This window comes from Nelumbo nucifera, chromosome 6, assembly GCF_055504915.1.
Source record: "Nelumbo nucifera cultivar China Antique chromosome 6, China Antique-T2T, whole genome shotgun sequence".
NCBI classification, from domain to species: Eukaryota; Viridiplantae; Streptophyta; class Magnoliopsida; order Proteales; family Nelumbonaceae; genus Nelumbo; species Nelumbo nucifera.
In genome coordinates this window covers 29,109,201-29,136,676 of record NC_142654.1, presented here as the reverse complement: position 1 = coordinate 29,136,676, position 27,476 = coordinate 29,109,201, and the positions used below count along the sequence as shown (strand labels likewise).

Sequence of the window (27,476 nt, the reverse complement as noted above, 5' to 3'; positions counted from 1 at the left end):
AGTTAATGTGTCTTTCATTCAAATATTTTTGTTCCGTTAGGCAGAAATTATCCATTATTTTATTATCTTTATCAAAATAATTAAAAATAGAAAACAATGAAAAAAGAAAACACAAATGAATCTCAAATCCCAACACGTTTAGGTTTTCCTTTTTTATTGTTTTTATTTTTAATTATTTTAACAAAGATAATAAATTAATGGATAATTTATACCTAATGGAGCAAAAATGTTTGAATGGAAAGATGCATTAATTGAGACGTGTCACACAACAATTACATGCTCACTCATTGTGCTTACCTAACGTGTCTACTACATCTGACCCAGCCTAAGCACGTCAAGAGTGCGTGGTGCGTATGGTTGTGAGTCTCATGTATTTTACACCCTTCTCAACAATGCGTTCAACTAATACTATCTATGGAACCCCAATAAGTGTAACATGTTGAACGCCTTTCTGTTCACTTATTTTTATTTAAGTACTCAAGGAAATTATATGGTATTTGACTTTTGATTAAACAATGTGAAATATGAACTACTTTTTTTTAAGGGGTAATAGTATATAAGGGCAACTTTTGGGGTTTAATATCAATAAAAGTAATATATATTTAAAAAAATCAAAAATAGATTAACTTTTAAAAAATAATATCAATAAAGGGCAAAAACACTATTCATCTTCTTCTTCTTGCCATTTGTTCATCAAAGCTGTCGTTCGCCACCACCCGCCGCTGTCGCCTCTGACAACATTGCCAGAGGTAGCCGGAGGTAAAGGTGGCGGCAACGGCGCTGGTGGTCATTCCTCTACCCGCCGTCGCTGCCACCTCTGTCTCCACCCATCTCCGGCAACTCTGGTGGTTTCTTTGTCCAACGTCGCCACTTCCAGCAACGTTGCCAGAGATGGGTGGAGACAGTGGTGGCGGCGGCAGCGGGCAAAGGAATGACCACCAGCGCTGCCGCCACTGCCACCTCTGCCTCCGGCCACCTCTAACAACGTTGTTGGAGGCGGTGGCAGGTGGCGGCGAACGGCGGCTCTGGTGAACAAATGGCAAGAAGAAGATGATGAACAATATTTTTGCCCTTTATTGATATTATTTTTAAAAAGTTAACATATTTTTTGAATTTTTTTTTAAATATATTACTTTTATTGATATTAAACCCCAAAAGTTGCCCTTCTATGCTAGAAACCCTTTTTTTAATTTGAATGTAAAAATAATACAATTTTAGAATCAAAGTGGGCCCCTTTCAACTCGGCCTATATTTTCATTTTTACAAAATTTTATTTAACCATTTTTCAGCAAGAGAGACCATATGATGCATGAAAATGAAATGTGAATAGATAAAGAGGAAGAGGAAAAACATATAACAATGTTAAAGTACAAGAGAAAGAAATAAAAATATCAAAAAAAATCAACTAATTAATATATAAAAAATACCTATAATACCAAAAAATTAAAGACCGATTTTAATGAATACTTACCTTGAATTACTCCGTAAGTTAAAGAAATCATTTAAAAATAATTGATTAGTAGTAGAGATTTGAGAGAAAAAACCGCCGAACCTACTTCACCTATTTTGCACTTCTTTGTTAAGTAAAATTTGCATTATTGAGAAAACAGACTGCGTTTTACAGGAGAAATTCTCCACCAGTCACTGAATTATTTAGTGCAATATAATGGAATCATATACAATAAAAAAATGCAGTTTAAAGAAAAAAAAATTCAAGAATGCATTTTTGGACGATCTAAAAATTAGTGATATTCTCCATTCTATAGTGTATGTATGTATGTATATGTTTAATCGAGCCAGGTTTATGATCTTTTAAGCCAAATTTTTTATTAATCAAGTTCAAATTTGAATTACTAATTGAACTTCCTTAAGATTCAAACTCAAATCAAGTTTAATCGAACGCAAGCCAAAACCATTCAATTAGAGCTTAAATCGATTACAACCCTATAACAAATAGTAGGATTATCCCATGATCGATCACCCCTCCATATGCCCAAACAAGGTGTGAATAACGACCTAAATTTTGGCGAGAGCTTTGTCTAGCTTGGCTCGAGTTAGTGGACTAATAACTAACATGATTTGGCTCAGAACTAATTCATTTTACCAAACATCAACCCAGGCTAGATCAACTCTGAACGTCAAAAACATTTTTAGGTGGGCTTTCAATTGAGGATATGGCTTCTGACATTTTAAGCTGGATCAAACGTCAAAAGCTATGTTTGGTGAAAACCCAAAAACCTCAAATCAGTGTACCTAATGCCACTTGAGTGACCAAAATATGAAACTACTCTATTGACACTTGGGTCAAATCGATCAAAAGAGGTTCTTTGTAATCCAAATTCAAATTCTGTGGTTCTTATTATCAATTGATCCTCCATTGGCAATAAGCAGAAGATTTGGTGATATGGATAGAGTAATCAAGGAAAACATGTTGTCAAGTCCAACTTTGATGCATTCACAATATTTGTTATAGTTAAATCAATATTTCAATCAATCACATTAAAGATATTACATTGTCTACTTACTTTTTATTGATTAAACATTTTACAAATCCATCAAGATTTTAATCAAAGATGCCAACTATGATATGTTGTTTTATTAATGATTCCCATTTTTTCCTTTTCTGGTGATACGGCATAGATTTTGCCCATATCATCCATTCAATCCAGAGTCTTAATCGACAAAACAGAGAAGGTACAACAAAAGAAATGAGCTGATCCATCTGCTTTACATTTGGTCTTCCCTCATTTTACTTTTACTAACCTTTACGAGTAGGGATGTTTTGCCAAAAAAGCAGTTTTAACCCTCTACCAATTTGATCTAACACGGTACATCTTACCATGAGATTGGAGCCACTTTATAAAAGTGGGACCTGCCATATATGAAATGTACAGTGTGAGATCGTGTTAGTAGAGGGTTGGTACATATTTTGCTTGAAACCCCAAATCCATTTTATCCGTGAAGAACTAATTTGGGCCTAGTGGACTGGTTAAGGGGATGGGCTGAAGAATTCCACTCTCGGGTGGGCCATTAGCACCAGTATTAATTCATCAAAATCTGAATGCATGTGACGGATCGTACGGTGTGGATTCTGCTGTGGATGCATCCGGCTGTTATTTTGGGTGAACAACCTAAATATTCACTCATCAACCCATCAGTACATACGAGAAAGAAATGAAAGAAAGAAAGAAAGAAAAGGACGTACCCACTCAGTGGTCCATTTACCTAACATGCTTATCTGGGTTCTACACGGACTGCTGTACATTTCCCTCCTCTCTCTCTCTCTGATTGCATTCATTAATAGCCCAAAGATGGTGACCAAGATTAGGCTTTACAGTTTACTGAATATGATCAACATGGGTTGCTCAATTGCGACGTGTTTGGCTTGATTATCTTTCATGGAAACGCTTTTCTTACCTGGGAAGAACCGAAGGAGGTGCCTAGCAAAGAGTGAATTGAAGAGACGGAAAACCATCCCCAGATGGAGTTGGGCGGTTTCTGGGTGGTTGAGAGGCTTGTGAAGTAGAAAGAAAACTAATTAATACATGATTTACAGTTGAGACATCAGAATTGGTTTTTGTTAGGAAGAAAGAGAGACAAAGTGAAACAAAAAGATGTTGAGACTTGAGAGAGGAAGTGGGGTTGAAGTTTTGGTCTGGAGATTTAATTTGGTTGCCGATTTGGACTACTTTCCCGTGGGGTTGGGTTGCGTGTAAGGGTTGTGTGTTTCATGGAGCAAGCTAGGCTTTCTTTGAGAAAGCTTTGTGTGTGATTGGTTTTTTTATTATGGGTTTCACTTTCACCTTTATTTTCTTCCCTTTTTCTGTAATTTCCCATGTATGTGATGCAATGGATTATGGATTTCTGTTTAATCATGTTTTATTGTGTATGAAAATGTAATCTCGTATAAATTAGATTTCATTTGTGTTAATATTGAATTGAAGTATATTTTTGAAAAGTAATAATAGGTTTGAATCGATTTAAGATGATTTAAGCATCAAATATATTTAAACATATTTTAAATATCAAATGATAGAAAAGAAGTTTTCCTACTTTTCTTTTGCTTTGATAGTATCGTAGTGTAGGGTTAAAACTGAAAATCATGACCTTGGATGTGTTATAGTAACTCCACTGAGACGTCACTTCATCTAATTCAAGGTGGGGCCATGATAATACATCAAAGGTTTTGATTTCTTTATTTCAGTGCGGCGCTATGACATTTTTCATAGCAAATGTGGTTTCTTTACTAGGTGGGATGCCACTAAATGGGCAGCGTCGGCGTGTACCATATTGGTCTTGTGTGGCTTCCATGGAAATGTCAGTCTGCTAGTTGATAGCCGCTGAATTAGCTGAATTAATTGATTAAGCAATTAAGTAGCTCGTCCCCAGTTTCAAAACTGAATTAGCTGAATACTTGGGGGAGAAGTAGCTAGCCATGCATATATATGAGCAACATGTTATTAAGCAATTAAGCAGCTAGCTAGCTAGCTGATCCAGTAGACTCCAACTGTCAAATTGGTTGTATAAACCCTTGGTGATTCATTTGACAGTAGTGATTGAGATGGTCTACCTAAGTAGATGTGTTCTTGGTCCAAGTAATTCTGGGGCCCATACAGTTTGTAGTATCAATCTATCATGGTGGTTGGATCAAACCCATCTGATGGTGATGAAGTTGGTGGTTAACCCTGTTGGGGGGGCCATTGCTTAATTATATATCCACTAGTCTTTGTATCAAATCCTCTCTTGGGCATCTGATAGCGATCTGTGCTTCTTGTCATTTGTAGCATATTTTGTCACATCCAGATCTTCTAATGGCTGTCACAAACGCCAGCTTATATTGGTAACAATGGTGGCTGGTGCATTGATTATTTACTTCTGAATCAAGCCCTAAAGTCTTGCTTCCACACGACTCTCATTAGCCTTGGTAATTAATCTGGGAGATGGGCCCCATGTGCGTGATTATTTATATTCAAAGCCCCCAACAAGTTTTAATTAAGGCACATCCTTTTTTTTTTGATAAATTAGGCAAATTCTTGGTGAAAAGACAAAAATAAAAATAAAATAAAATAACATTTTGTGATAATAAATAAATCAAAACATATAGAGGGATTTTTTTTTTCTTTTAAAACAGCCCAAATTAATCATGATTTGTACTCTTTTAGTCTTGAGTAATGATTCAAAAAGGGGTTATGGGGTGTGCCCAAATCAATCCCCTCATTTAAGGCATAAATGAGAATTTTGGTTGTCAAGAAACAGTGATTGATTGACCCTTAAAAAAATAGGTTTGAAGCAATTAATAAGAGGCATCCTTTATCTATCACCATATAGACTAATTAAAAAAGGGGATATGGGGTGTGCCCAAATCAATCCCTCATTTAAGGCATAAATGAGAATTTGCTTGACAAGAAATAGTGGTTTGATTGAGCCTTCAGAGAAACAGATTTGAAGTAATTAATAAGAGGCACCCTCTATCTTTCACTATACAGACTAATTCATTGACCAGGAAATTTTAATTAGGCCACATTCCATTGTTGATAAATTGGACTAATCCCTAGTGAAAACACAAAGAAACCATTTTGTTATAACAAACAAGTCAATATCCCCTAAACAAGACAATGTACTCTTTACTCTTGAGTGATGATCATTAAGGGTGTAGTACCCCTTTATCAAAATTCAAAAAATAAAAAGTGCAAGGGGATGTGCCCAAATCACTCCCCATCAGTTAAGGCATAAATGGCAATTTTGGTTTACAAAGAAATAGTGATTGATTTAAGCCTTAAAAAATCAGGCTTTAATTGGATGAGTGTCATGGTCACAGTCATAGTCGTTAGTTGTCATCATCATCAGTTTCTTGAACCACAATAGAAAATAGGTTGATAGGGCTTGTGGCTTAAATTTGTGACATCTACATTTGGATATCCACGTGTTCAAGAAATGATCCACATGTCATTACATCCACAGATATTATATTCCCACCATTCACAACCACATGACTTTTTTTAGGTAATCAGGACTTGAGACTCACACCAACAAATTATGGCAATATCACAGACAGCTAGCTAATGGCCACATTCAATATAATTCAGCTCTGAATTCATTGTGTTACAACTGCAATCATCTTGTTCATCAACAAAATTGCAGCAATTAATCCCTTATGACATGTTATTCTCCTGTCTAGCTCTATTTGGGTTTAATTTCATCAGTTGATTTCTTCACATAGAGACTTAATTAATTCAACTTAGAAAAAAATTTATCACACCATCACTTAAGAAACTAATTACCTACCATTCTCCCCCTGGACCCCCTCTAGAAAATCACATAACTTTGGACTCTTTTAACTCCATGTAAAGGGTCCATGATGATTAACAAACCAATTTCACTCTAAAGCCTGAAATAATTCAGATATATGGTTTCAATTCTTTTTTTTTTTTCATTTAACCCTGTTTGGTGTGTTTTTTCGAGTGGATTGTCAGTTTTTTAGAAGCCTGATAACTTATTTTTCGGTCTTTTTCCATTTAGTTAAGAGAAGATCTTTTTATCGAAAGACTGTGCCCTAAAAAGGCACGAAAAACTCAATTTTAAGCTTATTTCAGAAAGCTAAAATTTTGGATTTTCTTTGCTTGATCAAGTCTTATCTTTATGCGAAAAGATGCATCTCTAACCAAAAAATCTTTAGGCTGACAAAATTGTTATATAAAAACTCACTATTCCTTTTGGTTGTCAGATTTTTCAGAAAAAAAAAAAGACTTACCAAACATACCTTAATTTACATGGGAATGGCTTATTTTCCACACGGGGCAATTGGCGTTAGACCCTACCCTAGGTGGTTGCTCAGACGAATAACTGTCTATTGACTTGCGGGATACTGTTAGTGTTTGAAGTTCATGGAGCTTGGCTATTGATCTCTGTCACGTTAAACGTCCAATCAATACGTAATCGTTACTCCAAATTCCAAAGCTAGCTGATGCATCTGTTACAGAAACTGGTTTGAAATTCATCCATCGTTTCAACGAATTAATGTTCAATGCATCGAGGAGAAGGATTCGTTATCTGTATTAAATCATCAACTGTTGTCGCCTTTTTTTTATCTCAGATTATAATATGTGAATGTGGGTAGTTATAAAATTCATGAAAACACTATTGGATCATGTTTTTCTGTGTTGGGTTTTGTAAATTTATGTTGCTTGTAAGTGGGATAAGGAAAGATGGAGGGATGTAAGCTGCGAGTCCAAGGCAGCCATGTGACTCTTGTCTTGATGATGCTCTGAGAACAAAGGAAAGAGCGAGACAGCAACAAAGGCTTTGCTGGTTACTACTCATGATGTTTCTATTTTTAATGGAATTTCCCTTCTCTTCAAATTGGAGCCACATGAATTAAGGATCGATCTATCACTAGTTTTAGTATCAGTATCATGATCCAATGGAAGCGCTCTCATGGGGTAAACCCTATGTGTTTATCACTGGTTGGGCTGAACTACAAGAAGGGTTTGCACCCAAAGAGAGCGGGTTCGTTGGATCACAACTCTATCAATATTATTGATCAAAGAATGAGTGTTGAGAGATAGCTCAGTATTTGAATGAAATAAAAGCAACAAGATATGATAGGAAGGAAACTAGTACAGAAAGTCACGATTTCGTTGTCATTTCAAGACCAACGAAAAGGGCTTTTGTTGGTTTCTCATAAATGGCCAAAACAGAAACAGTGAAGGAAGCCTTATCAGCTTGTGTACTTTTCAGATATTTCACATTAGGAGGGTCACGAGTGCAAAAGAAAGCTTGTGAGAAGATTAAGAGCTAGCTCTCAAGTCTCAAGACTTGAATGAATGAATGAATGGCCAAGAAGAAACAACAATCTGGTTTAGCTATCTAGATAGCTCTTTCTTTTCTTCCAAGTTTCAACTATCCCCCCAAAAGAACCTCTTTAATTTCTCTCTTAGCTTCCATACTTTCTTGTTCAACGCACCCTGCACTTACTCTTTCTAAAAATTCTGTTTCTGCTCTACCCAATTTCTTTTCAAAAACCCATTCACATTCAACAGAAAACTCTAGTGTAAACATGATGCTTACTCTTTCTAAATTCTATTTCTTCTCTACCCATTTTATTTTCAAATACCCACTTACATTTAACAGATGCTTTGTAGTTTGCAACTTTGCATTGCCTCTCTCTCTCTCTCTCTGAGTAATATTAATAAAAAAAGAAAAGTACATATTTGTAACAAGAAGACATTAATTTATGGAGGAGGACCTCCAAAATACCTTCAATGAACCTGAAAAAGGTGGCATCCTGAGGTACCATGAACCCCCTTTGGCCATACGAGACAGAAGTGCAATCAATTCTCCTCAAGAATCCCAAAACAGCAATGAGGGTGCAACTTCTCCAAGAACCCCAGTGTGACACAGATAAACCCTACAGGCCCTACAAACCCTACCCTATAAAGGAAACTTGGTTCCAACGACACCCCCATCAATCTAAAACTGCTTTCCATGCTCACCCATATATCAAAAGAATATGATATGATACTAATCGCCCCTTTCTTTATATTTCTGCAACAAATTACCAGAACTTACTGTAAGTTCATGGTGACAGCTAGTTATTTCAAGATTCGAAAGCCAACATGAATTCTTCTTCAGCTTTCTGGGTTACAGTTAAAAAAGGAAAAGAAGGGTCGATCATATCCTAGTTGTGGTAACCATTGTACTTCTGTTCAGGTCGGTGGATACAATGGAAACAAATTAAACCCCTAAACCCATTAAGTTAGAGAAGCTGTTAGCTGAATTAAGGATTAATCAATGTTTCCTCTTACAGAACTAGCTAGTGATCAGACAGCGATGAGATAGTGGTTCATTATAAGTCTTGGTTATCGTTTAATACTTTGATTCGATCATCTGAAGACACAGCGCAAGCCACAGAAGAAATTGAATAAAAACTCTTGGAAGGAAAGCTCGAGAGAAGATCGAAGAATTTAAATTTTAAAGCTAGGTACTTGTGATTAAGGAAACTGGTCGGTGACATGCACACACGTTAACAGAATACAGTCTGTTTTCTTCACTCATCAGCACATTACATCCTTGAGAAGCTTGTACCTGCGTGTAGTATGCCTTGGAGAAGGAGCGCTACCCGGGCTTTTCCCCTTGTCGGAACTGTCTTCTCGTTCGAGTTGCTTGATCTTGTCCCCGGAATAGTGAGACCTGCTCGTCGTTCCGGCGTCGTTTCCGACCAACTTCTTCGATGAACCGCCATGCCTTGCACTCTTCTCTTCGCTCTGGCACCAATCGCACAATTCATTGGCTTCCGAGAATTCGTTGTAGTAGTTGCTGCAGTACCTGTGGATTTGCAGAAACACTTAGCTAACTTGAATCTAGTGATGTGGGAACTACAGTCCCCACGGTAATAAGACTGGTAATAATACCAGAAAACTAAGATCACTATTAACCCAAAGACTATGGCGATGATGGTGGTGGTGGTGGTGGTGGTAAGTATGACTTTGGTTGGCAATCAGTCCCTGACGATCTACGGGATCCTGATGGAATAATGATGTTGGTAGTTGAGGACTTAAGGCGGTGTTTATGATGATGGGTGTGATTGATGATGATATGTAGGATAAAATTCATTGATGGGCGTCGTCTGTGAGTGATGAAGAAAATGATGATATTTGTTTATCAGAGATTGGGATGATGGTGATGATGATGAAATTAGGACCCGATGACGATGAAGATGAAGCCCTTACGAGTGCTGAAAACGATGGCGGCATCTGATGCAACGGAAGAGCTTGTCGGAGAAACCGACATCGCCGCACATGCAACAAACAGTCTGGAGATCCACCATTTATGAAGCTTGGGTTTCTGTACAGAAGAAGGAAAGAGGGGAGGAGGAGGAGTAAGAAGAAGAAGAAGAGACTCAACAAGAAGACTAACAGGAGTAAATAAAGGAAGAAGAAGCAATGAACAAGGTTGAGTCGGTGGCCATATCGTCATATATTTATATATGTACATATGGACAACTAGACTACAGGTTTGCTTCCAATCGTTTTCAGTTAGTAGAGAGAGAGAGAGAGAGAGGGGTTGGGAGCTCTCCGGGTTGTAGAAAAACGAGAAAGGAGAGAGAAAGTAGAAACCTTAAAATTAGTTGGGAGAAAAGACGCATGTGTCCCCTACTTTCTACCTAAGCCTCCGTATAACTCAAAAGAGATTTTATCTCTTGCCTGTCTCAGCTTTTCTTTTTTTGTCGTTTTGTGGTTTCTCTCCACCGATCGCCATTAACAATTCTTTTCCTGTTATACGGTGAAAAAAAAGTGAGAGGTCTTGACAAGGCAAAAATGGTCAACTTCCAGAGTATTTCCTGTCGTTACCCGGAAGGGATACATTTGTCCTTCTGGTTTCTTCTGGGGCTACTGTAGACCCAACACCCAAGGACGTAAGCCACTGTTCTATATTCATAGATACTAGGTACCCCATGTATTCAGAAGCCAACACGTGTACAACCTACACTCGTCTCGGTGGACTGGTTCGGCTACAGCCGGGCCGGGTCTGAGACCACGAGAGCCTCTACAACCAAAAGGGTAAACCCGTTTACTCTGGCTCGGCCCGTTTATTTCTGTTGTCCGTCAATTTGTTACATTCAAGCCTAGGGTGCAATATGGGACCAATACTTAATACTTTACGGGTTGGTATCGAGCTAGGAAAGGGACCAGGGACCCGGATCTCATTTAGCAAAATTCAACCCGGGATAAAATTGTGAAATAAAGGGATCAGGGACCAGTACTTAATACTTTTTTTTGGGTAAAGACTGATTAGGGTCATTGAGTCTATTGATAATTGATCTATCCATTCAAGTGAAAACTGTGAAATAATTATTAAGATAAGCAGCATGGATGAAACCCATCCCTCTATTTCTATCACATTTTCTACAAAGTTTAAAATTTCGTCTCATTCCGGCCCATATGTATCGTATCGATGAATCACCGTATAAAAAATATAGGTTTTTGAGTAAGAAGATCAAAATATAAGTGAGGTTGAAATGGGTATTGTGGGAATTGTCAAGGCATAGGGGGGCCATGGCCCCCTCTGCCACCCTGGTTCTGCCCTTGTCGGAGTGTATCATACTTTAAACCTTAGACTCTCACCTCTTACCTCTCTTTAGGTTCTGAATCTTAAACTCGTAGCTTCGTATTGGTCCTTCTCTGTTTACTTGAAACAGCTTCTTTTGTTCCCTTCATAGGACGGAGGTTGATATATTGGAGTTTCCTTTCTTGTTGGGTTTTGAAGCAATGAAGAGTTTTTGGAAACTTTGGATGGATTTCTAATGCACTAGATCTCCTTTATATATGACGTTCTTAGGAGATGAAAGCCATGAAGAACGACCAAGTAGTCATTGACTTGTGCAGGGGAGGACAAGACCAAGCATAAACGCTTGCTTGTTCATTGACACAACTACTTACATTCATTCATCATTTGTGGACTTCATTCGTTGAGCCTCAGCTGAAATTCTCATTCATTGACACAGAGTTCCACTGTCGTCTTCTTTTCTTTTTGCCCATTTTTTTCAAAGGGATTATTGGTATCATAAATGGGAGTTCAAATCTGCTCCCGACAAGGAGGCACCCCACAACATTCCACATCACATCCCTACCGTGTATTGGGAACATCTCTCAATGATACATCATTTCTAGTACAATCATCGGGAGATGTTCCCAATGCATGGCGGGGATGTGCTGTGGGGCATCCCCTTATGGGGCACAGATGTGAACTCCATAAACGAAATTCCTGATTGTTCAGCCCCATTAAGGGTTCAGGCTCGTGGACCACGGACCACCTACAAGGTGGTTCATCTCATCAATGATGGACATAGGACCCCCACCCCCACCTGCTTCTTTCTTTGCACAGTTGATAAGCCTGCAACTTACAACCTGAAATGGTAACTGATTAGGTTCAGTGTTAGTGGCTGTTGAAATTTCAACCTCACGTCGTCTCTAGATTGCTGGAAGACATTCCAACTTTATTAATCATAACCCATTTGACCCATTTGGGTATCGGAGGAGGACAATCTTATTCTGACACAAAACTGTAAAACCAATCAGTGGGAAGGCTTCAGAGTTGGGAGATAAACCAACCCGGACTCCTTAAATCCACCAAAAAATAAACAACTAATGAGACTGAGTTAGAGGACTAAACTTAACCTATTTTCAGTGAAAGGTGAAGCCAGTTTTAGACTTAATCAGAGACAGAGTTATCAAGGACCACTCTGCGATAACTTGGTCATAAAACATGACAATGACCAAAATGGGTAATAATGAAGATAGATAGATAGATAGTTTCCTTTAATAAATTTAACCAGTAGCAGTAGATCGAGTCAAAATCGAGATACCCTCCACCCCACCCCACACAAGTTGCAGACTTGCAGTCCAACAACTCTTGGCGTGCAAATAATAGGGTATGGGCCAGCCACGAATGAAAGAAGTGGGCCCGGCCATCGGCTGAACCTTCACGATGGGCCTAGTCAGTGAAAAAGGAGTCCGGTACATAGGCAACTTTTTGTGTTCGTCAAGGACAAGAAAATGTTCCCAAAAGAAAAACAGAGCATACTGACCCCCCCACCCCTCCCCCTCCCCCTCCCCAAAAAGAAAAGAAAAGAAAACCAACCCAATGCTTCTAGTAAAAGGAACTAAAAAATTAAAACTAAATAAAGCCGTGAAGGAGAAACCAACAAAAGAATACAAATGTTGGGGAGGACTGAGTGGGTACAGAAGTAACAGAACTAGAGCTACAGAGATGCGTTAATTATTTGGGTGGGAATTATACTAAATACGTGTATTTTGATTCTTTATTATTACTCAAACTCTTGGCCTATTGATGAGAAGTAATCCGTAGTTCCCAATTGCATCGCTCTGCTCTGATGAAGTCAATAGCAGGTAGCAGCATAACTTTGAGAAAACTGGGGCCTGGGGGGAGGAGGAGAACCATAGGCACAAAGACGAAACCATGGCCCGCACACAAGCATGAACCACCCCCCACAAGTGGCCTAGCATGAAACTTCATGCTCCCTCCGGCATCAACATATCATGTGCAGACGTGTTAAGGAGGCTTCATTGGTTGGGAAATCTTCTAGGCCAAATATGTCTCTCTCTGGAACTCTCTTTGTGTGAATATGTTTGGTGTAGATGCTTTAAGCATCTGTGATTGGGACCAATGATTTCAATCACAACCCAGAATGTCAACCCTGGTAATGTTTAAGGGAGCTAGAATGAAGGAATCATACGGCTGGCTGATGGTGGTGGGTGTGCACTAGGATGAAATTTGGATTTTGGAATATTTTCTTCACTATATTTGCATTTTGGGTGGTGCTGGTGCTGGTGCTCTTTCGTCCCTGAGATTCTGCCAAAAAAGCAACTGCTTTCCTTTTATAAGTATCAAGTTTTAGATAATGCAAAGCTCCTGCCATAAAAAGATGCACTTTCTGCCATTAAATCAGCAGCAGTAGCCAGTAGGTCGTTTAAAATTAAAGCTCATGTACCCCTAATAGCTTCTGGTCACATGCATTTCAATGTCTTGTAGCTAATGGTAGTATCTGTCCATGGTTTTGATAAACTCTTCTGGTAAGGCAGAAATTTCTGGAGAATATACTCAATGAAAAAGAAACCATCAGTACACTCTTGACTATAGCAAATTCTGCATGCAAGGAATGGGTAGAGATAGCGTATCTTGCGCAGGTTTCCCTCCTTTTCCTCTTTCTTTCTATGGATATAGACATATAGTATTCCCTGTTCATGCTCCATGGTTAAATATTTGGACACTATTAACTGATTTTTCTTCTGCTCTATGGTCTTTATCCACTTTTTCTCAGCTGTTAATAATGGCCAATTTTAATTTCATAAAACATGCCAACTTTTTCGAGTACCACATTATATTTTAACTATAAATTTAAGCATTTATTTATAAGTACATGGCCTGTTTAACTGTTGTTATAACAATTACAACAGTGGATAACAGTCCAGATTCCCCACCATTATGCCCTACTTTCTATAATTTAGAGCCCGGAATGATTCTTTTCTTTTTATTTCTACAAGTACTTAAATTTTAACCACATTTTAAGTCAGCTTAATCAGAAAGAGGGCTTAAAGATAACCATTGATATAGAACTATATAAACATTCATTTTCAACTAAATATATGGAAAAGCAAATCTCCCTCTATACAAGCCTAACAAAAACATTGCAAAATTTAACAGATCCAGAGGAACCCTCGGTAATCTTAGCTCACATAGGTAACATGGAATTAATATAAATAGTTTACCTATAAAAAGTAATATAAATAAAGTATCTAGATACAATGAGCTTAAGTTAACAGCATATATGGTATAATCTACAAAAGGATTGTTGGTCTGTCATGAGATGTCCACGGTGATATTATGGAGTCCTTGTTCATCAGGCGAGAGCATACTGATAAGCTACTGCATGTGGCAGTCTGCATCCAAGGGAATGAAATAAGCAGCAGCATTCTTTTCTTTTTTCGGTTGGTCATTAGGTGTTTCAGGTAGCCTGCAACCAGTATATTGCAGTGGGTAGGTGGTAGTGGACTCAAAGTCTCATCCTGCCCACTAAAGAGGGACACCCTTTACAACTTGCTTGACAAGGACTATGGGCATCTTGTATTTTCTTTTTTTTTTAATGATAAGTATCTTGTAAATATATCATTTATGTAAAATCACTAAAGATCTGCAGGAAATTGGTAACTAGTTGATAAAAAATAAATGAAAAGAAAAGAGGAGAAAACTTCTTTTAAATTTGGTTATCTGATATGCTGAATATATCTATGAAAACTTGAGTTCCATCTCCAGGGAATATCAAGAATATTAACAGCCAAGTTGGTGAACTTTCACATTTTAGCACCGAGACTTAAATTAATTAAACCTTTGCCTCCTGTTATATATTTGTGTACAAAGAGATAATTCCTGGTGAGGCCAGATAAAATTGTCAAGGGTTGATAAAAGTCACAAGCCAACTTAGTTATCCAAGAATAATATCACAAAATTAATTCAGAATAATACTATTGTCTTAAAACAAAGATTAAGGAGATGTGAATGATAAAACAGATGAAAGTTTCAGAAGAATGAAGTTTGTACAGTCAAGGCATGGTAACAAAGATTACTGGCATGTTAGTCTACAGAACACGGAAAGGATTGCAGAACTCAGAAAATAGCATGGGTCATTACCACATTATTGCATTTTATTCTTTCCAAGGGAGCAAGATTGACAACTAAATGACCTCCTTGGACATCCTTCATAATATATATATATATATATATATCATCATCATCATCATCATCCAGTCTGCTAAATGCAAGCCTGCAGACATAAATCCAAGTTTATGGCAGCAATATGGATACATGTTACAAAAAACACAAGGAACAACGAGATGCTGTAGTTAGCAAATAGTGGCACTCAGAATCTAGTCATATAAACCACATGAAAGAGAGACAGTCGTGTGTGCATTGCACATGCAAAGGTACAGCGGAAGCAGCATAACAAATGTTGTTAAACCCTCTGTTATATAAAGAGGTTTATAATCCAGTGGTGAAGAAGACCACATGCGAAACCACGTATGAGCAGAGAAGCAAGAAAAATATGGAGTAGGATCTGGACTATAGACATGTTCCAACAAATCAATTTTTGATGCTCTGCCCAAGTTTGTCCTATAGTGGGCCTAAAACCCCAGCACAAAACTGTTGGATTTTAATCTCATAAGAGATTAAATCCAATGGGTTTGATTGGTCAATTACATGAGAAATTGCACCTGCACACTTTATTGAAAAATTAGCTTCTCTTACAAAACCCAGTTTTGAACTTGTCCTACATTGGAAAATTATAAGCTTTGTTTTTAGTATTTTAATAGGAGCTGATTTACACTCCTTAGAAATAGTAGAGGAGAGTATGGGGGTTTGATACCGCGCAATGCGTGCGCACGCGTGTGTGCGGCGCAATGAGGCGCACTTTGCTCGCACTTCGCGCGTGGCTCGCGAAGGGTGGCTTTGGTTTTGGTGCGATGCTGACCATTGATCACCGTTGATGAGATCAACGGTCACGATTCGATCGGGTGTGATCAAGAGGCACAATTCAAAATTAACAGTCATTAACTGTTAACTACTTTTTAAACAGTCACAATGTTTGAAATTGTGACTGTTCAAAGTGCCTTCTCTGAACCAGCACCTACCTTTTCTTCATACCTCTTCATAAACTATTTAAGGAGCATGAATCAGTCTTCAAAAACACACATTTTCAAAATCCACTTTCTCTCTCTCTCTCAATCCGGTCTGCTACAGTCTCACAGAAGGTTTCTCCGGAGATTTTTCAACTTTGCTGGTTGCAGATTCTCGCCCAAGGCTCTATTGTATCATGGGAACGGATTTGCCTGTAACCCAACAGCAAACTCAGTGAAACTGAGTGGGGGCAAATAACATTCTAAAGACAGTGTCTTCAGACGCGCCTCAGAGCTTCTCCTCCAAAGTTACAGTGACCCCATTTTCCAACAAAAACCACTTAAATGGATTCCCTTAATGAAAACAGGGAAACTATCTTCTCAAGTTGGGAAACTGATGTTGAAGCCCATGGAAAGACATAAGCAGTCCTCTGGATGGAAAATGTAAAGTCAGAACTAATACCCTAAATGAAGAAATGGGTGGGCATTTTAATGACAAAAAAATTGGACAGCAGTCCCACCTTTGGATGTGCATGTGTGTGTTTATGTCAAGCTTGGTTTGGACATGACCTTACCAACAGACAATACCAGTCCACCAATACTCTCATAGCCACCCTCATACCAGGTGTATGTTCTTTCACATATGAAACGAACACTGCCTTCACATAATCAAGACCCACTTTCCTCTTAAGGGAGAGGAGAGGCAGAATTTTGTTGCCCAAGTATTCTAAACACCATGATTGATGGTGTTTGGCTGTTTTGATCCTCTCTACTAAAGGAATATATCTGTGATGTACTCTCACAGATCTAAACCATCAAGAAAGGAATACATCTTTGATTGGCCACTATGGACCATTACCCAATATTGGTCCCAGCTATAATGGGGTCTTAAGAGTGGTCTAGATGCACAACTTTCAGCATTTCCATGCATGAAGTGGCAGTTATCAGAATCTGCATTGTTACACTTTTTAGCCCAAGTCTTTACCATTCACCAAGCAATGGCCCCTACATCTTGGACTGTCCATTGCACAAAAAAGTGCATGAAATACCAATGTAGGAGCAATCACATTTACAAGATGTGTACCATCAAAGTGGTGATGAGATCAGTGAAACAGACTAAATCGATAAGTTGTTTTTAAAGAAAACCGAATAACAAGTAGATATTGCATTTTAGGAGGATCAGATAAGGTGATTCCTCTAGATTGTCCTGATATTTCCATGTCTCAAAGGTCATCTCTTTGACATCAGCACCCGGTGGATCTTCGTAGTGAGAATTTTTCTCTCTTTGTATAGAAAATGAAGTTAAATTAAAGTCCTAACCTTTCGTTCAAGACCATGGAGGACGCAGCAGCTCAAGGAAACACAAATGTATTACAAGTACACCTTACAGAAAATTAGAAACAGACATATTCCCATACAGTAGACCTGTTCACACAGCCAAATAAGTTCATTAGCTTCAGAATAAAGGTGAACCCTGCCTTATGGAAGAACCACAATCAAAAGAAGGGGAAAAAGTCAAAGATGAGTTACCAACTTCTTACTTTTCATTCTTTCCAATGATAAGGAGCACGATCAACAACTAAATAATCTCCACGGATATCCCTTACAACACGAATCTCATCATCAAGGTAGACAGATTCAAACCTGCATAGATAAGATTCACATTACTGGCCTAGAGAATTAGCTTTAAGAACAATAGAGAACTAAAGTAGAGGATGGACCTGCCAAAACTGATGCAAATATTGCACAATGAACAATCACATGAGATCACCATGGATCTTTTAACTAGTTTTTGTTCTCTTTTAGTTCCCATTTCTATTTCGAAGTACATTGTTCTCCTTAGTTATACATCAAATAAAATGGGCAGCATATATACCCATATAAAATACACAACACACGCATAGATAAAATGGGTAGCATATATAACCATATAAAATACACAACATGCACATAGACACACAGAATCAAATCCAAGCCAATTTAGTGGAGACAAATGTTGGGTTATCATAACCTCCCATAAGACTTAAGAGAGGGAGAGGAACACAAGCACCAAATCCAAGTGTAGATGCCAGCTGGATCGGCTGGTAAGGCCTCTAGCTGGTCGTGGTGGAGACTTGGGATCAAATCCCGCCTGCACCAGGGTTAGGGGGTGGGTTACCCCCTAAAAATAACCTGAAATTGATACAATATTCAAAGGAAAATAGAGAGAACTGGTATCAGAGATCAGTACTAGGGAGAGAGAACAGTTTGGCTCAGTAGGAGATCGATCTAATCTCTCTAACTGATGCCCTAATTTATTTATATAATAAAAGATTGTAAAATTACACAACTGCCCCTATTTAAAATATTAAGAGAAAAACATACGCTGCAACACTTCTAACACTCCCCCTCAAGCTAGAGCATAAATATCATAGAGCTCTATCTTGTTACAAATATAGTCCATTCTTGCACACAACCCAAACGCTTGGTAAAGAGATCGACTAACTGATCTTATGGCCTTACATAAGGAGTGCTAATGTCACCACTTGTAACTTTCTCTCTCATAAAATGGCAATCCACCTCAATATGTTAGTTTTCTCATGAAACACTAGATTGGACTCAATGTGAACAGCAGCTTGGTTATCACAAAACACCTTAATGGGACTTCTAATGGGTACCCCTATCTCTTGAAGATGTTTCAGCCACATCAACTCACAAGTGTGTGCCATTGCCATATACTCTACCTCAGCACTACTTCTTACAACCATGCTATGCTTCTTACTCTTCCTAGATAAGATTCCCACCTAGGAAAGTGCAATAACCTATGATGAACCTCCTATCCACTAAGGGCCATGCCCAATCTGCATCGAATACCTTCCCAGTGACAAACTCTCCCCCTTTCTTATACAACAAGACATGACTTGGAGCACCTTTTAAGTAATGCAATACCCCAACAACTTCCCAATGACCAGATCTAGGACTCTACATGAACTGACTCAAAACTCCCACACTGAAGGATATATTTGGTCTAATTATGGTTAATAAGTTTTCCCACTAATCTCCTATACTTCCCAGCGTCATCTAGTAGCTCCCCTTAGTTGTCATTCATTTTACATTGGGAGCCATGTCAGTTTTAATTGACTTAGCCCCTAACAGCCTTGCTTCATCCAACAAATCTAGTACATACCTCTATGATAGAGAAATGCCCCATCTTGATCTTGCCACTTAATTTCCTAAGAAATACTTCATGTTTTCCGAATCTTGGTCTTAAAATTGCTACTATAAAAATTGCTTCAACTCACCAATTCCTTGCAACATCACAACCTATGATGACTATATCGTCAACATAAACAGCCAAGATGATCTTCCCAAACAAAGTATCTCTACTAAATATAGAGTGGTCAACACTACATTGGCACAAACCAAACTCTTTCACCATAGTATTGAACCTGTTCATTGTGATTGCTTCAACCAATAAATCACTTTCCTTAACCTACGCATCTTTGTCGCCTCCCCATGAGCAATATATCCAGGAGTTGCTCCATATATACCTCTTCTAGAAATTCACCATGAAAGAAGGCATTTTTAATATCAAGCTAAAACAATGGCCAATGAAAGTGTGTTGCTAGTGAAATTATCACCCTTACTGAACCCAACTTAGCAACAGGAGAGAAGGTTTCAAAGTAGTCAATAGCATAGCTTTGGGTATAATCCTTAGCCAACAAAGAGCTTTATATCTTTCAACACTACCATCCTATTGATGTTTAACTATATACACCCACCTGCATCCAACTACCTTCTTCCTAGGAGATAAGGAAACAAGATCCTAGGTATGATTGAGTTGAAGAGCATGGAATTCTTCATCCATCACCCTCTTCTAGTCTAGAAATGTGAGAACTTCCTATACAGAGTGAGGTATGGGAACAAAAGAAACGAGACAAACTACTAATGGCTAGGAGACATGTGAGCAAGAGAAACATAATAGGAAATAGGATGACTAGTACAGGTACACTTAATGAGAAGGTTTAACTGAAATGGTGAAGGACCCATCAATGGTGGATCAGAAGTTGGAGTTGGCACTAGAGTAGGAACATCAGGCTCCCTTTCACATCTAGAGTACACTCTGGAAATTGGTGGTTGTATGGGATCCTCAAGAGAGGGACAAGGAATAAATAGATCAGCAATGGAGGATGAAAAAGGAACAGAAGGTGAGGGATCCTTACCTGAGTAGAAGAGTAAGGTTTCAAAGAGTGTAACATCACAAACAGCAAAGGATTTTTAACTTATAAGGATGGGATTATAGCATTTATACCCCTTTTATGTACAAAAATAACCAACAAACATACATCTAATAGATCAAGAATCAAGCTTATCAATTCTAGGACCCAGGTTGTGCACAAAACAGACACCAACTAAAGACACAAGAATGAAGAGGAAAACAAGTAGAAAAAGGAAATAAGAAGGGGAAAAGGTAACTTGCCTTCAAGAAGGGAGAAGGCATATGATATAGGAAGGCATTGAAGGTGACTCGGAGGTGGTGATTAGGTGGCTAAAGGAAGAAGACAGTGGTTTGTGGAATTATAACAATGAGAAGAAAAAATTCAAATGGCTGAGTAGGAATATTGTGTTGCATTACAGCTGGGTAAAGAGGACTACTAATTCATTTGCTGATGGGTTAGCCAAACAAGGGGTGAATAGGGAATCTATTTTTTGGGCTAACTTTTGACTTTCTTCCATTGTATTCTGTTGGTGAGGAGTTAAGACATTTTACCTCCCCTTTTGTACCTTAAGTTTCACATAGTTTAATATCATTAATAAAGTTTCTTGTTACTGATCAAAAAAGAATGCCACCACTACACAAAACTTAAGAACTAACATATGAATTAGTAAAGCTCAAGCAATATCGAGTAAGTGACGATTCTTCTGTTCAATCACATTATTTTGTTGTGATGTGTATAAACAAGAAGACTGATGAATAATATCATGAAAATCAGAAGATAGAAATCCACTTTGAAAATATTATTTTACATTATAAGAACGAAATACTTTAATAGAAACACCAAACTAATTCCGAATTTTAGCATAAAGGAAACAAAGACAGAGAATAAATCAAAACAATCTTTCATTGAATAATCCATGTCATACTTGAAAATTAATCGATAAAGGTTACAAAGTACTTAAAACCATTGTAAACCGCCATATGACACAGACCCCAGACATCAAAATGAACTAATGAAAAAAGGACTCAAGACTATACTAACATCTCTTGACAAAGGATGCTCTAAGGTACTTACTAAGTGGATAGAGCTCACACTCTAACTCTGTAATGGACCCTAACATAGAAACTAACTGCTTCAAAACTGAGAGATATGGACATCCCAAGTGATAGTATCACTACTCACTAGTTTGGAGTAAGTTATGAGTCAAGAGCTTTCCATGAACCACTAGCATCCAGATAATACAATCCTCCAACTTCATGCCCTCCACCAATCATCATTCCTATCTTGAGATCCTAGAAAACATAATATGAAGGACAAAATGAGGTTGAACAATTAAGGGCCTTGGCTAACTTACAAACATGAGTCCAAAGAGAAACTTGGGCACATAACACAGATGGCAAGGTCAAATCAGAAGCAAGAGATATATTACCAATACCAAATATGGAGGAAGTAGCACCATTTGGCAAGATAATATTCTGAGATGTGGAAAGAGAAGACAAGGAAGTAAACAAATCTAGAAACTCAATCATGTAATCTGAGGCTCCAAGTCTATTACCTAGGAGGCTAGTTGAATATGAGAGGCAAGGCACGCTATACCTAATTTAGCAAAGGGGTGACAAGAAGAAAAGGGTTGACAAAGTTTCTCATACTCCTCATGGGTGATGTTACTATTTCCTTCTCCTTCCCAACTCCACATGTAGATATATCATCAATAAAGGTAACACGACTGGGTTCTTCTCCAACTAAGGCATGATTAACCCAAATCGATGATGGGCCATAGGGATCATAACAAAAGTTAACAGTATGTCCCTCACGTCCGCATCCACCACCACCACCCTTAGTATTACCACCATCTCTTCCACACCTCCACAACCAACTCTAGAACCATGTCTAACACCTCTTACCAACCTCTGCCACATACACCTCAACCAGCTCCTTCACGCCTAGCCACAAGTAAGGCTAACCTCTTTGAAGCAGGAATGTACTCTCATTATGAACTATTAACTCTCCTTAATTCTTAAGAACACTTCAAACAAGGATGGAATATCACTGCTGCCCAAAATTTGAACATGTACTGGCTTATATTTATCTCAAGCCAGATAGGAACCTTGCAACATCAAGATGCTCCCTCTGCTGTTGTTGTACCTTCAAATCTATAGATAGAGGCTGATACAGATTCAGATCATTCCTAATATTCCTCAAGGATGAATAATACTCTTCCACATTTTTATCTCCCTATTGAAGAAGAAAATACTCCTAGTATAGTTGATGAATACTGGTAACATTGTCTTGACCAGAGCAAAGCTGCTTCATGTGATCCTAGATCTCTTTGATTGTATCTAGAAACATAAGATTTACACTGGTGTAATTTTCCATACTGTTCTACAACCATGTCAAAATCTAGGCATTCTCCTGCACCCAATCATTGTAACCATCAAATCCACTTTCTAGCTTGGGATCCTTAATATACTTCAGCTTCTTTTTTCTATAAGTAAAACCTCAACAGACTTTGTCCAAGGAACATAATTCACACCATTCAACTTGACTGAAGTCATTTGAACAGCAATAAAAATACAGGTTTATCAAGATCCAATATTTATTTCACCACTAGAAGCCATAGGAACAAAAGCTGAAATGGAGAACCTTCTAAACTGATCACCAACAGTCTAATCCACACAACCGAACCCACCACCAGCCTTAAAACTCCAAATAATCAACTTCTTAAAACAAAATTTCTATTCATAAGTCATAACACATCCATACCCTTTTAAAACAGCAACCAGACTCACAGAGATCATGAAACAACCCCTGTGGTATCAGGTTTCTCAACCACATCATACCCACTAATAAAAGTAATCAATAGTCAGCAGAAACCATACCTCAACTAACCATTACAGAGCCCTCTTTGAACGTAGAGGAACTTAATTCACCGAGGAATAAAAGCCTCTTTTTCCTTGATCTGATCCGTCACACCAGCACTAATTATGTTCCTCTATGCGCAAAAGAAGAGAACTTCTATGCACAGATTGATTAGACAAGAAATAACCAATTCAGGTTATCAACGGTGCTCTGATACCATGAAAATAAGCTGAAAACGATACAATATTATGGTAGCAGAAATCAGTAATAAGAACAGTGGAGAAAAGAGAGAATAGGGGGGAGAGAGAGAGAGAGAGAAGGGTTCGGCTCAGTAGGACTTCGGTCTGGTCTCTCTAACTGCCCACCCCAAATTATTTATTTATATAATAAAAGATTGTAAAATTACATAACTGTCTAACCCCCCCCCCCCCCCCTCATCGTGTAGTCCCATGGAACCAAAAAAAAATCCAAGCCAATACAATGCAGCAAAAAATTGGGGTATGCACCGTATGCTAACCTCCCATAAAGACTATTTCTATGTGTCTCATTCTACAGGAGAAAACAAACTCACAACTCATGCTCAAACTTTGTACAATGAAAAAGCATTTGGGGATTTAGCTACTTCTAAGTTCTAAATGCAAGTTGTCTCAAATAGATTGTCCACAAAATATATGACCCTAAAGTTACAACACTACTTACTTTTTCCTACCCCCTTAAGCATAGAGCTAGCTATAAACAAGATTTACAGAAGATTCTATGAAACTGGTTAACCAACTATAATAGTGAATGGCATCTTTTAACCAACAAGAGAAGTCAGTGACATCACTGGAGAGGAATAAATCATGAGCATTTGAATCGGAGGATCCATGGATTAGAGACCTTATGGATGTCAAGTTGACCATTCCTTTTGAAAGATGCTATCTGTTCAGTGGAAATTGTGTCAGAGTACGTAAAATTGAATCCCCCACCCATATGGAATTCCAGGACATACCTAAAATTATAAAAGGAACAAATTATACTCCTTTATGTATGAAATCTACCACCTAAATGAATTGAGATAAGGATTCAGGTTTAATAAACAAACTGGAAGTAGGGGTGTTCATTATATGGTTCAGATCACCAAACCAAACTGAAATTGGTGGTTTGGTCTGGTCTGGCCTTAAAATGGTTTGGTTTGCTCTGAGAATTTCTCAGACCATATTTTTCTGGTTTTGTCCAGTTTCCTGAATTTCAGAAACCAGACCAAACAGTAAACTGAATTATTATATTTATTAATGTATATAATATATAATGCATATGTTTAAACATATATATATATAGTATTCATTTAACATTTAAACATATTTCATAACTCCTAACTATGTAAGTACTTCATACATTGTTGTTTTTTGTTTCAATTTTAACTTGTAATTTGATGCCCAAAGAGCTGTTTATGTTTGATAAAGTGTGAATGTAATTCATATAATAGACTAATAGTAATAGGTGGCACTTGTTAACATTTCAATTTGGTATTTGAATTATATTTGTTATTTATGTAGGTATGCATGTCATTTGGGATTTCTAATTGGGTTAAGCCCAATTGAATGGCCCGAACCGTATTAGAAACCAGACCAATTTTGGTTTCTATTTTAAAATGGTTTGGTTTGGTCTGAGAATTTCTCAAACTGTAATTTACTAGCTTGGTTTGAGATCTTATACAAATCGTACCAAACCATACCGTGAACACCCCTAATTAGAAGTACCAAATGGGTTGTTTATGGTCCCTATTTTGAATGATGGTGTCAGTTCAGGAGTTCCCCGTTGTCAATAGTGTATTCTTAACTGAGTAATAAACTGATAGTTTAAAAGAATAAAAAAAGGGAGATATAGGGAAAAGGTGTAAAATATTACATATTGCACTAGTATACAGAAACTAGTTACCAAAAGTTTTGCATAATTAAGAAATGGAAACAAAACTTTTAATTGAATTGCAGGCAGAACCAGTAAATAACATAAAGCATATGAAATAACTAAGATGACAACAACTAGTGCCATTATGCCCATTACTGAATAAAGAAAACACAGCCAACTTAGTGCAAACCATTTGCTGTTTTATTAGGCAAAATATCACCTTTGTAATCTTGACAGATCATTGCCAAAATTCTTTCTGAGTTTGAAGTTCCTAATTATTGAAGTAATGTTAAACACCACAATATTCAGATGTAGCTTCAAAGTTGGCGACTCACTGGGTGACTTGGATTGGGGTCTTGAAGGAGTTTTTGATAGTAGAGAAGGGGAATGGTGTTCAGGGAAAAAAATCTCACAACAAGCAATTATAATTGCGTCACCAATAAAATTCTGATTTAATACATAACTCAATTTAAATTCCAAACCAAATAAAACTAGAAACTCGCTCACCATCCCTGCCCAAACGGTGGTAACGGGAACTCCCAATTCTTCCCCCTAAGAACCGCGCTTGTAAATCTGCCCAAAATAAGCAAACTCAAGAAAATTAATAGGAGAAAAGTAAAGAAACAATTGATACATTATAGGGAAACAAATACCTGAAATTCACTCTTTGAGACGAAGCAGCTTCGATGTTTGATCGAACGAAGAAAACGCCATCCGGAGGGAAAGTGATTACATTGTTCAGCAGACCTCTCTCTACATCTATGACCTGTAAGACATCCCCAGTTTGAGTCCCGAAGAGGTAAGCATTCTTTATGATGAAAAGCTGCTCTTTTTCGGTAGTCCAAAGCATCCTCCATGTAGCGGAAAGCGAAGAACCAGTAGTAACTGAATCCTTCCCGAGAACCGCCATGGCATCGATTGCTTTGATGATCTTCGACCGCTTCGAAGGGTTTCCCTCGGTCTTAAGCCCTCTGTCTTCGCCTGAAATCAGCCCTAGAAGATCGTCTTTGGCTAGCGTAGTTTCGCTTGTGCTCGTCAAGCACGCAGAGATCGTTTGTCGCCATTGATGAGTTCTCGCAAGATTTTGTTTTGTAGAGCTACCTTCTCGCGGTTTAAACGAAATGGGGGTTGTAGAAGAGGCGGGAAGGAAAAACAATATCGCCATAGTTCGTTATGAATATGAGAGAGAGAGAGAGAGAGAGAGATTGGACTTTGGGGACTGTGTCTTCCCTCGTTCGTGGCTGCTGGCTGGTATAGTGTTTGATTTTTTGTGAGCTTTCGAATTTTGGACCATGTTAGGTTCTTTTTGAACGGTTAGAGGCGCTCCATCGACTACCCAAACGAAAACAAAATCAAATAAGCAGATTCGGTTCGATTCGATTTTAATGTTTACGATTTTTTTGGTTCGATTTGAGAAAAAATCCAATCGAACCGAACCAAAAACCAAATAAGCCAATATAATATATAATATTTATTATATCTACCTAACTTGGTTCGATTTGGAAAGGCAGGATACACTAACTTGGTTCTGATTGGTCAAAGTTATTTCGATATCACCCTTACCTTTTCGGCATTGTAGATATTGCCTAAACTAAAATAGAAAGATAAATTCTTTGATCTTTTTATTGCATGTAGATAATAAAAAGAAATGTTTTGACCTCTTTGTCAACTGGTTCCATGGTCTAGTGGTTAGGACATTGGACTCTGAATCCAGTAACCCGAGTTCAAATCTCGGTGGAACCTTGTTTATCTGTGTGTAAAACCTGATCTATCAGAAAAATAAAAAAAGATAAATGTTTATCTTTTTTCTCTAACTTTCTTGGCAATCAAATTTAGGGTCTGTTCGTATTTTGGGAGGGAGAACAGTTGTTTCCATTGGACAAAAAACCCATTTTCTTTTTTCTCACTAGGTATCAATGTATCACTTACCTGAGTAAGTGATGCATATCTCCCATAAGGGTAATTTTACCACATGGGGGAAGTCACCAACACTTTGTTGGGACAAAATTGCCCCTTCCAATAGATGACTTTCCCTAGCTAAAATAGTCATTGTCTTATAAAAATAAAAGAACATGGGAAAATGGGGGTTTAATGCTAATTATATTCAACCTATAAACATTTGGTTATTTCAAGGTTTTAAAATCGGACCGAAAACGGAACCATTTTTAGAAACTGGTTCCCAAGTCAAATAGTCCTACCATCAGGTTTGAACGGATGGCCCTTTGATTCAAACAAATAAAAAATGCCAAAACCCATTGCTCAGATTGATGGATTAATTGTCCAAATCAATGGATCACTAACCAAATCAATGATTTTTTACCCAAAAGCAATTTTAAGG

At 37.9% G+C, this 27,476-nt stretch overlaps 2 protein-coding genes and 1 non-coding gene across 6 annotated transcripts; 1 reads left to right on the top strand and 2 right to left on the bottom strand.

Moving 5' to 3' along the window:
* Positions 1 to 8,962: 8,962 nt before the first annotated feature.
* LOC104598497 (zinc ion-binding protein) lies at positions 8,963 to 9,963 on the bottom strand. The gene is made up of 2 exons (XM_010260591.3): positions 9,729 to 9,963; positions 8,963 to 9,324 (listed from the first exon to the last, which is right to left on the bottom strand). Exons 1-2 carry the CDS (start codon positions 9,824 to 9,826, stop codon positions 9,054 to 9,056), a joined length of 369 nt encoding a protein of 122 aa, XP_010258893.1. The 5' UTR covers positions 9,827 to 9,963; the 3' UTR covers positions 8,963 to 9,053.
* A 5,035-nt stretch (positions 9,964 to 14,998) lies between these two features.
* Positions 14,999 to 26,425, bottom strand: LOC104598498 (Plastid-lipid associated protein PAP / fibrillin family protein). Of its 4 annotated transcripts, none has more exons than XR_016077137.1 (5): positions 25,792 to 26,425; positions 25,646 to 25,711; positions 17,721 to 17,834; positions 17,511 to 17,615; positions 14,999 to 15,340 (listed from the first exon to the last, which is right to left on the bottom strand). XR_016077137.1 is itself a non-coding variant. In XM_088889298.1 (4 exons), the coding sequence occupies exons 1-3, from the start codon at positions 26,301 to 26,303 to the stop codon at positions 17,735 to 17,737; spliced, it is 678 nt and encodes a 225-aa protein (XP_088745424.1). In that variant the 5' UTR covers positions 26,304 to 26,425; the 3' UTR covers positions 15,286 to 17,615; positions 17,721 to 17,734. The 4 variants fall into 4 exon arrangements, 2 of the variants coding, with proteins under 2 accessions (XP_088745424.1, XP_088745423.1); XR_016077136.1 differs by having other exon boundaries at positions 17,732 to 17,834; positions 25,792 to 26,423; XM_088889298.1 differs by having other exon boundaries at positions 15,286 to 17,615.
* A 384-nt stretch (positions 26,426 to 26,809) lies between these two features.
* On the top strand, positions 26,810 to 26,881 carry TRNAQ-CUG (transfer RNA glutamine (anticodon CUG)). Its single transcript has one exon. It is a non-coding gene; the product is annotated as a tRNA-Gln (tRNA).
* The last annotated feature ends 595 nt before the right edge of the window (positions 26,882 to 27,476 follow it).